This window comes from Cyclopterus lumpus, chromosome 4 (genome assembly GCF_009769545.1).
Source record: "Cyclopterus lumpus isolate fCycLum1 chromosome 4, fCycLum1.pri, whole genome shotgun sequence".
NCBI classification, from domain to species: Eukaryota; Metazoa; Chordata; class Actinopteri; order Perciformes; family Cyclopteridae; genus Cyclopterus; species Cyclopterus lumpus.
Genome location: NC_046969.1, coordinates 18,175,438 through 18,188,138, shown reverse-complemented (window position 1 = coordinate 18,188,138; position 12,701 = coordinate 18,175,438). Strand labels below are relative to the sequence as shown.

The window sequence follows — 12,701 nt, the reverse complement described above, 5'->3', positions numbered from 1 at the left end:
CAACGGTTGCAACTAAGCAACAATGAACACAGCGTCACAACTCCTACCTACCCAATAAACATTAGACCAGTTGGTAACAAAGTAAATATTGACACAGAATCTAAAACTCAAGTGAAAGTCATGTCTCATCAAGTCCATCTGAATTGTTCCACGAAGGGAAATGCACGAGCAGGTTTAGCGTCACCTCGACAAATACGACAGTAGCTAACCAGACAAACACAACGACACCAAACTGCACTTCAGTTCAAACCATCCGATGCGAGGAGGAATAACACAATGTCGCCGTGCAAAAGGAGGCAAAGATGGGAGATTTTAATGCGCTTAAGTTATTCCATGTTGAGTAGCATCGAGAAAACAAAAGCAACTTGCAGCCGTGTTGTCCTCCCAGCACGTGCTCCACAGAAGGGAGTTCAATCTCTTTGCACAGGGCCGGTCTGGTGTGGCCTTCCAGAGAACCCACTTTCAGAAAATACCTCTGAGTATTTTACTGCTAATTTTAAGAAGCTGGTCGAGTCTAGTGAGTGTATGGAAATTATGTATATATTTCCATACCAGACAACAATAAAAGAGGGTAATTCTCTTTCTATTAAATTCCTTGGCTGTGTCACAATGTTTATCATTACAGAAAGCGGAAGAGTGTATTTTCCCATATTCTTCTGCCTCCACAAGCTAAATGATTACTTCTGTAGACATTCAAGTGGGCCGATGCCTTCCCTCTGTATTGAGTGCATGTGGTCACAAGGTAATAAGCCTTGAAGTGGCAGCTCAGAGGTTGTTTTCTCTCAAAATCTAGATTCCAAAAGGTTTACATTCTTTGTGGGCTCTCCTACTGGGTGACATCACAGTCCTCTGAACGCTTCACATAAACTGAACCTCCAAATCTTCACTTAAATGACTCATTACTAAATTGGCAAGCAAGGCCGAACATAAGCACACGCCTCGAGCCAAAAGTAAAACACTTGTAAAATAACTTGCAACTTGGACATGCAGCGTTAGCTGACGTCAATCTGCAGGGATTTGAACAAGCCGTGCCTAGTTTAGGATGGGCCTTTATAAGCTAATCATTTAAATAAAGATTTGGATTCAGGTTTGGCCAAAGCTGTAAGAAGTTAATACATCTTGTAACCTACAGTTCAGTCATGTTCAGGCCCAAGACAACGATGCAAGTCTTTTTTACAACATGAGGCCATAAAACAATGATGCAACTTTAGTCACTGCCACAATGTTTTACTGTCTCTGTGGACTCATTAGAGCGTTCCTATGGCATTGACACCACTTGAGAAAATACACATGGCCTTTTCAAACTGTGCAGTGAATAACTTTTACAATTCTGTACATGACAGAATGGTCATGTACAGAATCAAAGGTTAGCATGAAAATCTTAGAATTTTGGCTATAGGAGCCGTTTTAAAGTTAGCTTGAAGTTTCTCTTCCATGAACTGACTATGACAATGTGACAGCAATGTTACAGCATCTTCTTAAAGCGACTGTAATCAATATGGGTCACATCACTACCTGGATGTGAAAGGGGTCACTTGGAGTGACAAACCCGCTGAGAATTAATGAGTGATAGTAGCTTTAGATTTTTGGTGTCTCAGCCTATTGTTTTGGTTTAACAACCTGCAACTGAATTGTTTTGGCTCTCATAGCATCGTATTCTGCTGCGACAGGTCGCCGTTTTCAGTCAAAAAAATAAAAGGTTTAAAAACCCCAATGTAAACCACGTGCTCAGCACCAGCTGGTAAACAAAAAAAGAGCAAAAAGGAGGGTAAATAACATAAGTATTCGTCATGAGAACAGAAACACAACTTAATAATGACAATGTTGCTCTGACTGCTGAATGTGTAAATAGGGAGCTGTATGTATAATTAAACATATGATGATAACATATTGGTGTCGTGTTCACAGCGTGTCTCTACTTCCTCCTACTGTACAAAAGTGATGCCAAAGTTTCATGGATACAGTAACTTTCATGTGGAGCCAGAGTCTGTCCAGTCGTGATAGGGGAAGCTGCTGAATCGAGGTCCCGCCCATACACCTGTTCAAGCCAATCGCAAGCCGAGCACAGCCACACCTTGGTAGCATGAGCCACCTAGCTTCTACGTTAGCATCTCTGTAGCCAATTGGCTAGAAATACAAAACAAACAAACCATAATATCTGCACTGAAGGCTCTATGAATATATTTATGATAAAATGGACGCGTGTTCTATTAAAAAAAACTTGCGATTCGTGTTTCACAAACGCCATTGGAGTGTCTGCTGTAGTTTTTTGGGAGTTTTTGCTGATCCGATGTGATGCCCTGGGACAGGGATGTCGTACGTGTACAGATTGTAAAGCCCTGAGGCAAATTAGTAATTTTGGGCTATCCAAAATAACTTGAATTGAATTACTTCAGCTGTCAATCAAAACAGTCAATCATGACACGGGGCAACTGTGGTTCAGTGGTTAGCAGGTCAGTCTTTCAATCAGGGGATTGGCGGTTCAATCCCCGCCCTAATGGATGTGTCCTTGAGCAAGACACTTAACCCTGAATTGCTCCCTGTAGCCGTGTCTACGGTGTATGAATATAACATGATTCTAAGTCGCTTTGGATAAAAGCGACAGCTAAATGAAAAGTAATGTAATGACGTCACATTGCCTTTATAGCATCAAATAACTAGTTAAAATCAAATTAATCCAGAAAATCAACACTTTAATATAGATCAGCATGATAAGAACTACCTTAAATGACAGAAAACATATTTTGGTAAAAATGTATTTGACATGTCCTTAAATTTTTAACTTTGACCCATCTCTTATCCACTAGCATGGAGGGGACGGCTTTATACTGCAGCCAGCCACCAGAGGACGATCAACTTTTTTTGTCTTCACTTTTGGGGAGCTATCATTTCATCCATCTTTATATCCAGTCTATAATTTAGGCAATCAAGTCAATTGCTAATGATCTGAAATCATGATTTGTGAAGATAATTTGTTGCAGCTCTGCTTTGAGCAGATGGGTACAAACCACATCCACATGTTGGGAGTCCAAAACTACTTGAGCAGTATGTTGATCGCCATGCCCTCATTACTTGAGATCTCCAGAAGGACTTCTTTATTGGCTAAAGAAGACATAAGAGCCATCCAAGAACAAAAAGCACCTCAGTGCACATTTAATAATAATAATAATAATGTACACTTTCATTAATCCCACAGTAGGGAAATAAATTTGACCCATCCTCAGTTATTAAGGAGCAGTGGGCTGCAGTGAAGCACCCAGGGATTCAGTGTCTTACTCAAGGACACTTTGACATGCAACTATGGGGAGAGCGGGGATCGAACCGGGTACCTTGTGGTTTCGGGACAACCACTCTCCCCATGAGCTACACCCCATTTAACCCTTAACTTCACTTTCTTCTCACCCTGCCACACTACTTTGATAAAGTAGACAGGACTTTCTTTAGCTCCTTTTGCCCAACGCTGTTCACAATGGTATTAGCTGTAATTTACAGAGATCTGAACCAGATGTGGAGATGCTGCTGTGAGGTCAGTGTCGGCCAGGGGCCAGGTCAACATTGGATCATGAAAACTATTCTCTCCTGTTGTCTAATTAGGTTTAATACTACCTGTTTCCCTGCAGGGGAAATACTCTCAGGGAGGGAGCTGAGATCTAACAACAAAGATAAGCAGGTCACAGGCCGGCAGGGGATAATAGTTGGAAATCCTGGCGTTATGCACTAGAATGAATTACTCTTTGGCAGTCCTAGGTGGGAGGGAGAAAAGGTGGGGGGGATAGTGCCCTTTCTAGTGCCAGCTGTCAAAATTAACTTGGTGATGTGCAGCGCAGAGTGTATTCCCAGAGCTGTAATTTAGTTTTTTCATTGTGTGAAATAAAATCATCTGGAACATTTCTGATACAAAACCGGACCTAGCTGAAATGCACCTCAGCCCAATAACTAGAGCAGTTCAACCCATATGATTTTGTCAACTAAGCAATTTGTTGACTAAAGCAACAGATCCGTAAAACTCCATAAAAAAGGTTCAATAAAAGCACCACTTAAAATATTGCGTTTACCTGAAATGTGCTCAGAAGTTTCTTGGAAATAAGTTATTCAGAGTGAAAAGGCATTTAAAAAATGAGGTGGCAGCCCTACCAACTACATATCTTAGTTTCTCACACACATTCAGTACACACACATAAATACTACAGTCACCGTGGGACCATCGCCCCACAGGCCAATGACAGCGGCGAGGGCCCGGATAAACAATCAACATTTCTAATTGAATTTTACAGGAAACAGCTGTGGGGTCAAAAAGACAAACAAACTGCCTTCTTAAATTAGATTATAAAATGTACAATATTGGTCTGTGTAAAGAAAAACGTATTAAATTTGATTCACTTAATTATGTATCGGGTAAAAAAATAGTTACATCAAATGTAATCTGATCCAGCCAAAAGGCAAGTTTTTATGACTTTATACATTAAAAGGAAATACCTAAATGAGTCAATTTCCTGTGTCTGTGTCACATGGGTTTCAACACTGACCCACAACTAAAAAAGACTAGCGGCTGGTCCTACTAGTCCATCAACTCCAACGGGAGAAGTGAACAAGAACACAGATTATGACGGATTATTCCGCTTCATAGTCCCCAAAGTAACATTTGCCAAGATGGCCTTTTTCAGACAGACGTAAATTATCTTTATTTGACATTCTCTGTCTCAGACTTTTTGCGATGTCTGGCAACTACAGTTGTGAATGCCATAGCTAACTAATTTATGTAATGCTAAATATGGCCATTATGGGTGTACATGTCTGTTAGCGCAAGAAAATGTAAATATATGCAAATATAACCCAATATGCTTATCCATCCATACAACAACAATCTGTTACCTTTTGTGAGGGTGCAGTGGAAATGCATACAATCACATTGTGTGGTCACAAATGTGTGCATCACCACACCAGTGGAAGAGGAAAGAGGAGACATGTGACTCTGAACAGGCTCCCTGCTGCTGGGACCACGCACCAAACACCAAAAACCTTCTGCCATAGAAGTCAGACATTTTTACCTGAGGAGCTCTCACTTTAATACCGGACTGGCCACCACAGAATGAATATTCATCAAACCGCGCTCTGTACATTCAAGCTGTTAAAAGACAAAACTATGAAATAATTCTGCTTTACTTTAACTTCTTCTTAGAAAACACCATTTTCCAGTGTTTTCCATATCCAATTTGAATTCCTGTAGCCTCTAACTTCTTTGTTGTTTCTACCCAGAAGCTCCCAGCTCTCCACATCCTAGAAATGATCCGCTGAAGACAGAAGCAACCTGACACGTTGGAACAATTCATAGCTCACGGTTGTCAGAGTGGATACAGGATACCACAGAAAACCTGTGGAAAATGTTACCCTTTGTGTGGACTAAAAGGTTGGCCTAAATATGTGCCAACCGTTCCATCAACGGCAGATATGTGTTTAGTCACACTCAGAATAGTTCACTCCTGAACTGGCTACTGGCTTCCTGTGAACAAACATTTTTGAAAGAAAATTAAATGAACAACATCGCTAGTGAGTGTACACTGGCCCTTTCTATCTGTCCCATTCCAGCAGCCAGGTTCACGGTGTACGACACACCCACGGGTCTGTGCGTACGTTAACAACAGAGATCAATGCATGTTCTTGGTCCTCAGCATAAAAGCTTCCTTCTCTCTGATGCAACCACATCAACCTCATTCTCTGAAGCTGTACATACTCAAAACCATCCAAAGGTGACTAATTGTCTGGAAAAGTCAGTGAAGGAAAACATCAGTTGGTGTTTACTGTGTGGGTGTTACACAAGTGAGATAATTATAAAAGAAATACCAGATTGTAGCTGCTGTGTAAAAGATAGCATGACGCATAGAAGTGGTTTCTCTGCTTTCACCACCTCAGCCAACAAATAATTCAAGTCACTAGTGAAGTTGAACAGATGCTTGGCAAACTCTGCGTTTTCCATCCCAGCACCGACACCCGGGAGTCTTTGGCCACACTGATAATCACCAAAAACAAAGAATCTCACTCTTTTACTTACACTCACACACAGAGACCCACAGCTGGTTGGATCACCACAATGAACCTTGGCCCAAATCCTCCCTTTTGTGGCAAGTCATAAAATCTTCACGAAATTGAGAATACACTGTGGTCAGAATGCAGTCACTGTGATAAATATTTATAAATTAATCAAAAGTTTGGAGCTTGATTTTAAAACACGTCCCGATCGCCGTTCTGCAAAGCCTCAGCCACACATACCAGCGCTTCACAGTCACCTCCGAGCCCAGAACCACTGCAGTGACCCTCTTCTCCTGAAGCCCTTTAATTGTTAATCAGGGCGAGAACTATATTGGTGTGTTACGCCACAGCGTGCCCCAACATTCCTGTGGTGCGTTATCCGCTCATATCCAGTCATGCAGAAGGCCTTTGGCACAGCCAAGTGCCACACTGTCTGGGCAAAGCACAGCACAGCACAGCATGCAAGGTAAGCAGCATGTTGGCACTGCAGGTGTGTGCAGAGGAGGAGCTGATGGTGATTATTTATATTTTGCAATCCCTCTTTTCCATTATCAACAGGATTCATTTTCTTGTGAAATGTAATGAGAGCAGACTTGAAACGGGGGAGACGGCTAGTCTGGCTCTGTGATTAAATATAATCCACCCACCAGCACCTTTCCAGCTCCATAATTAAAATCGAATTTGTTCAAAAATCAAAATATGTTGTTGTACAGTCAGTTATGTGCAGGATAGTTAAGTCTTAATTATAGTATGGAATTATTTGCCCTATAGATGCTAAAACTTGCAACAGTATATTATTACCTTATCTATGATGTTTACTTAGTCTGATCCTGCGTTACTTTCCAGTCACTTTGCAAATAGGGGAACAGCAAAAAACAACCCTCGACATCAAACATATAAATCTGACTTGGAGGCGAACAAACTGCCTGCCTCTGATCAAAAGCCATTCATCTAACTCACAAACATCAGGGTTTAAACTGGACTGACCCCCCCCCCCCCCCCCCCCCCACACACACACACACACACACACACACACACACACACACACACACACACACACACACACACACACACACACACACACACACACACACACACACACACACACACACACACACACACACACACACACACACACACACACACACACACACACACACACACACACACACACACACACACACACACACACACACACACACACACACACACACACACACACACACACACACACACACACACACACACACACACACACACACACACACACACACACACACACACACACACACACACACACACACACACACACACACACACACACACACACACACACACACACACACACACACACACACACACACACACACACACACACACACACACACACACACACACACACACACACACACACACACACACACACACACACACACACACACACACACACACACACACACACACACACACACACACACACACACACACACACACACACACACACACACACACACACACACACACACACACACACACACACACACACACACAATGCTGCTTAGTGTTTGGCTAATTCTGTCAATGTATCTCAATGAGCTCTAAAGGGAAGATAAAACAAATCGCAGCAAGAATGTACCAGAAGCACAGCGATCATTACCAGCGCCAACACATTTGCACACCGAAACCTCTCATCACAACCAAGCCAGCAGGTTTCATCTCACCACGTGGCCATCCAAGGCCATCCGAGGGGGACTGTGCTTGAGCCACGAGTTGCCTGCTGTGTTGTAATCTAATCATCACGGTCACAGTATAATCATGAATGGGTCGGACTTTAAAAAAGGAGAAAAATTCCAGAGGAGGCTCACAACATCAGCAGGCTTCAGAGGCTGTCCTGACCTACTGTCACCTAACATCGTGCTGGGAGACCCGGGGAAGTTCTCAAAACAAAAGGACGATTGGATCGCTGTTGTGTCTCAAATTCACAAGATTTCGCCATTGTGTGTCAAATCTTTTGCCATTTTCAGCATGGATCTTGTAAATGCTTGAGTTTCTCAACATGGACGCAACAGTACATTTACGTCGGTGGCTCCAAATGTCTGGCCTCAAAAGTGGGATGAAAACGTCAACAGGGAATTATGGAGCATTGTCACCCCCTTAATTACAAGTAATCTCTGTCCCAATCTTGCCAAAGTCATCTGGAACAAAAATAATATACTGTATTTGCTGACAGTCTTGTAAAGCGAGCCGTCACACAAACAAACAAACCCCATTATGAGCTGGTGATATGAGAGGAGCACAAATACAGACACTAGATGAAATTAATGTATCAGTCTCACTAACACTGGGAACTGCACTCCTAAATATCTGGATGGGTGGTATGCAGAGGACACATGCATCCACAGGAATTTAAAAAAAAAGTACGCTGTACGAGATTGGGAGCATTTCTACTGCCTCTCAACTTGGCACCGGATAAGATGCCGGCTAACGGTGAAAACAGCATTAACAGTGAAAGCAAAGTCAAAAGTGGTGACCGAGCTAACAATGTTTACCTGAGGAGGAACAGGAAGATGGATGCTCTGCTTCTGCAACGACACCATCACTCGACACGTGATTATCAGCTATAACCGGCATAGGAGCTCAGTGCAGAGCGGCGGCCGTGAGCCAACACAGTGTGGGCACACTCACATGCACAAATAGTACTAAAAGCATGAGCGGTGTGTGTCAACAAAGAAATGAGAAGCTCAGATAGCAACACACACAAAAGGAGTGAGTTTGTATTCTGCTCATTAAAGACATCCACTACTCAATCACTTTGATGGTAATTTGAGGCGTGTAAATTCTTTTTGAGTTTAAAACATTTGGTTTGTTTTAATGATCTTATCTCACTCTGTTGACCGTATCTTAAATATTATGCATCGTGTTATTCCAGTTTTTCCATTGAAACTAAACAATATCTACACTGATTAAAATATTTAAAAAACCAAGACTCATGATGTTTAACTGAGTTTCGAGGAAAAATACCCAGATGTTTGGGATATAACAGTTCAAACAGATTTCTCTAGTATGTAATATCCCCATGGACCATTTCTAAACGATCCTTTAGAGAAAGCTTGCAGAATTAGAAAATACATTTTTAAAAATGTGGAAATGCAAATTGTCGAATCGGAGTAAAAATAATCATCTTTGATTGCAGCTCATACAGTATTTTTTAAACCAAATGATTCCTGGAAATAAAATCTGATTTTCACTCATGTATTCATAATCAAATTAATCATTGATAAATTCACAGACCAGACATAATGAGTCCTTCTTTTAGAATTGCTCCTTGGAACAGGATAAAGAGGCTTGCGATACGATCTCTTCTTGCACCTTTTTATGTTGTAGTGAACAGGATAAAGAGGCTTGCGATACGATCTCTTCTTGCACCTTTGGGCCTCTGATCGCTCTGCAGTTGGGCAAATGAAGGAGGCCGGAGATCACTGGAGGCCATTGGGGTCCAGCCCAAATGGCAGCCACAGAAGTCTCCCTTTAATACCTGCAAAAGGTGGCGTGTCTCTCTTTTTTTAGAAAAGCAAACAGATCACAACAGGAAAATAAAATATTTGCCAGGCTAAATGATGGGCGAGCTGGGGGGACATACGCAGCAGCCTGAGCAAGGAGAACAGTTGGTGACTGTGGAGCCTCTTCAAACAGGGCCAAAGGCTGCATTGTGCCAGAGGCTGTCAGGAGGAGGGTGTGTGACGCTGGAATGTTATTTATTTTCACAAACACCACCAAATGCCCCCATACTAACACACAAGTGAGGGCGCCTGCACACAGATTCAGATGCCAATATGTACACACTGACTGGTCTGATGTGCTCTCATCCAGCTGGCCAATGGGAGTGCTCCAGCTCAGCCTCACCTTACCTGTGGTAAGATCAACATCAGAGCTCTCAGCCTTGATGTGCTGCCATATACTTAGTTCATAAAGACGTCAACACGCTAAGACGAAAGATATGTTCAAACATTCACGAGAGCTTTGGTTTCTGCTTTGTTGCGAAAGAAAAAAAAATGACTGAGCCACTTCTTCCCCAAACAGATGTTTGAGTAATCATAATTCATTTTGCAAAAGATGAGTAATATGTTTTACAGCTGGGCGAGACTCTTTGTGTGTAATAAGGCTGTGTCTATATGCTCATGTCTAGACAGGAGCATGCACTTCAATGGAGGATCACATCAGCTCTGATTCAGAAAACAATGGAGAACCCATTTGCTCAGCAGCTGACGGTGACAAGGCCCATGAACTTCCCACCACTTCTGAGAAGTGGAAGCTTTGCGTCATCACCCCGGCATTTGGAGCTGGTCTGAGGTCAGCAACAGTGGAAGTCAACTGGTTCTCAGGTTCATGGAAGGAGACGGTACCAGCTTCCGAAGTGAGCTCCAAATGTCAAAACGTCACTCTCTTGCACACATGCAGGTAAAAAGTCCAATAAAGCTTAACCACAGCTGAGTTAATTATTTGTACGAAGATGTAGTCACCGCTGTCTGATTGACCCCCCCACAAAGTGTCCTGAAGTTGACCCAGAGCGTGCTGTTGAGGGACGGATGCAGAAAGACAATTTGCCCCCAGAATTATCATTGTTGCTGTCACACATTTTATTGAATGCCTGCATGTTGAATGATGTGTTTGTCAAGCTCAAATTCAACTCTTTTCATCTGTCGGAAGTCCCAAGATAATAGTCAACGTAAAAGGAGATTGGGAGACATTCAGGCTGTTACGGTTTTGTTTCAACACAAAACATGCAGCAGTACTAATTAATAGATCACTTCATATCAAGGGGTACATAACAGGGTACGAACTGTTCTGATGGCAAATATTCGCCAGGCACATCAAACTCACTTGTTCCTCAGAGACAAATATAGCACACAGTCTGAATCATCAAATTACATTTTGTTCCCAGTGCGCCTGTTTTATCCATCTCTTGGATTGTTCCCACGCCGAGTGCTCAACATAGTCGCAGACAAAAGATGTCATGGAAATTTGTATGATTGTAGAGCGAATGACAAAGATAAGTGTAGAGATTGCTGAATTATTTTAGTTTAAGAGTGCTGCAATAATATAAAAGCTCACTGAATATGTTATCTGACTGCACTTCAAAGTAAATCCTGATTCTCGCACTCTCGTCTAACAAGCGTGTTGAAACCAATGTGGAAAGAGAAAGAAAATTGCCCAAAAATAACACTGCTCACAGAGGAGCTATAAAAAAACGAAGCGTGGCTAAAACAAGTGCACAGACATCTGTAGAGTCAACCTGCTGGGCCTTGATCAACGCAAACTAATAAACAACATAGTAGTCTTTGACATGTGTGATACGTGGACCCAGGTACACTGAAAACTGAAATTGGGCTGTTATTAGAAAATGTAATCCAGTTAGAATGAAAGGTCAACATGTTTAACTTTTAGCCTCAGCTTTGAAATTAAAAACGTAGCCCATCGTTCAACTGTAAAACATCCTACTGAATAATAGCCAAATGAAAGCTATTCTCTTCAAGTTGGCTTTTCATTGTTATTGGACCAAGCACATTTTTGTACACTTAGGCCTAAATATATATAATGTTTATATAAAATATGTTGTGGATATGGTTCAACTGTAGTGGAGTTGTAAATACCAGGACTATCCCTGTACCATGTGAGGTTATATTTAAAAAGGTACTGGCACATGCCCAAATATTGTATCTATGAATACTAGTGCCGACACGACTGAATCCACAGGAGCAGCCGTTGTTATCTGCACGTGTGCAGCAGCCCTCTGCATCATCAGCAACAGCTGAGAAAGACTGGAGCAGGTAAAGTGGAGCAAAGCAGCGAGGTTGATAATTCCACATCTCCGTGGAGTCTGGGACTTCACGCGCACTACCCCCCTCCCTCCCTTACCTTCTGATATGCCAGCTGAAGGTAGTTGTAGGGGATCCTCCGATGGAAGTCCTGCACTACATCCTCGCTGACTTTATGCACGGACTGAGTGCCAATTTTCTCCTCGATACAAGTGTTCATACACGCTGCTCTCCGTAGGACCACGTCGGCGAAGCGCAGGTCCGAGAAGGTTTCATCAAAGGGATGCTGGTCCTGGCACCTCAGGCGGCACCGGACTTTGGTGCGCCGGACTTCTTTGTAGCTGCCGAGCGCTCCCTCCATGTAGCGCACCACATTCGTATAGTCGCCTTTGTAAAACGCCTGCACCGCACTGTCGTACAAAAGGTCGTATGGCTCCAGGGAGGCTGCTGGAGATGACAACGCGACCGTGAGGAGGAATGCTGAGAAGATAGCGGCCGGTGAAAAGGTTCCATCCATCCTCCTTCTTCGGTTCAGACGGCGAGGAACGACAGGAGCGGACTGTCAGTCACGACCACGATCAGCTCGGACTCGTTTTGGAGTCCATTTAAAAAAAAAAAGCTCCTCGCGGAGATACGCAGGACGGCACCGGACCAGGGCGGAAATAATGTTGCTTTAGTCGGGGACACACATTTTGTTATGACCTCTCGCTGACTCCGCCCCTCCAAGACGCGAATGGCCGGAGCACAATCACGGCTCCTTTACGGGCTGCTGGTGCAGCGGAGCGGGGGACCCACGAGGGTCCTTCAGGGAGTCGCGTGGGTCGCCTCCAACACGAACACGAAATACTTAGATTCCAC

The 12,701-nt window shown here is 43.0% G+C and overlaps 1 protein-coding gene across 1 annotated transcript in view; it reads right to left on the bottom strand.

The window, feature by feature from the left end:
* Positions 1-12,519, bottom strand: part of p3h2 (prolyl 3-hydroxylase 2) — a 51,701-nt gene extending 39,182 nt beyond the window's left edge. Inside the window, exon 1 of the mRNA XM_034531629.1 lies at positions 11,944-12,519. Coding sequence (XP_034387520.1) covers positions 11,944-12,360 — 417 coding nt within the window. The 5' untranslated portion in view covers positions 12,361-12,519. The remainder of the gene's footprint in view (positions 1-11,943) is intronic.
* Between the last annotated feature and the right edge of the window lie 182 nt (positions 12,520-12,701).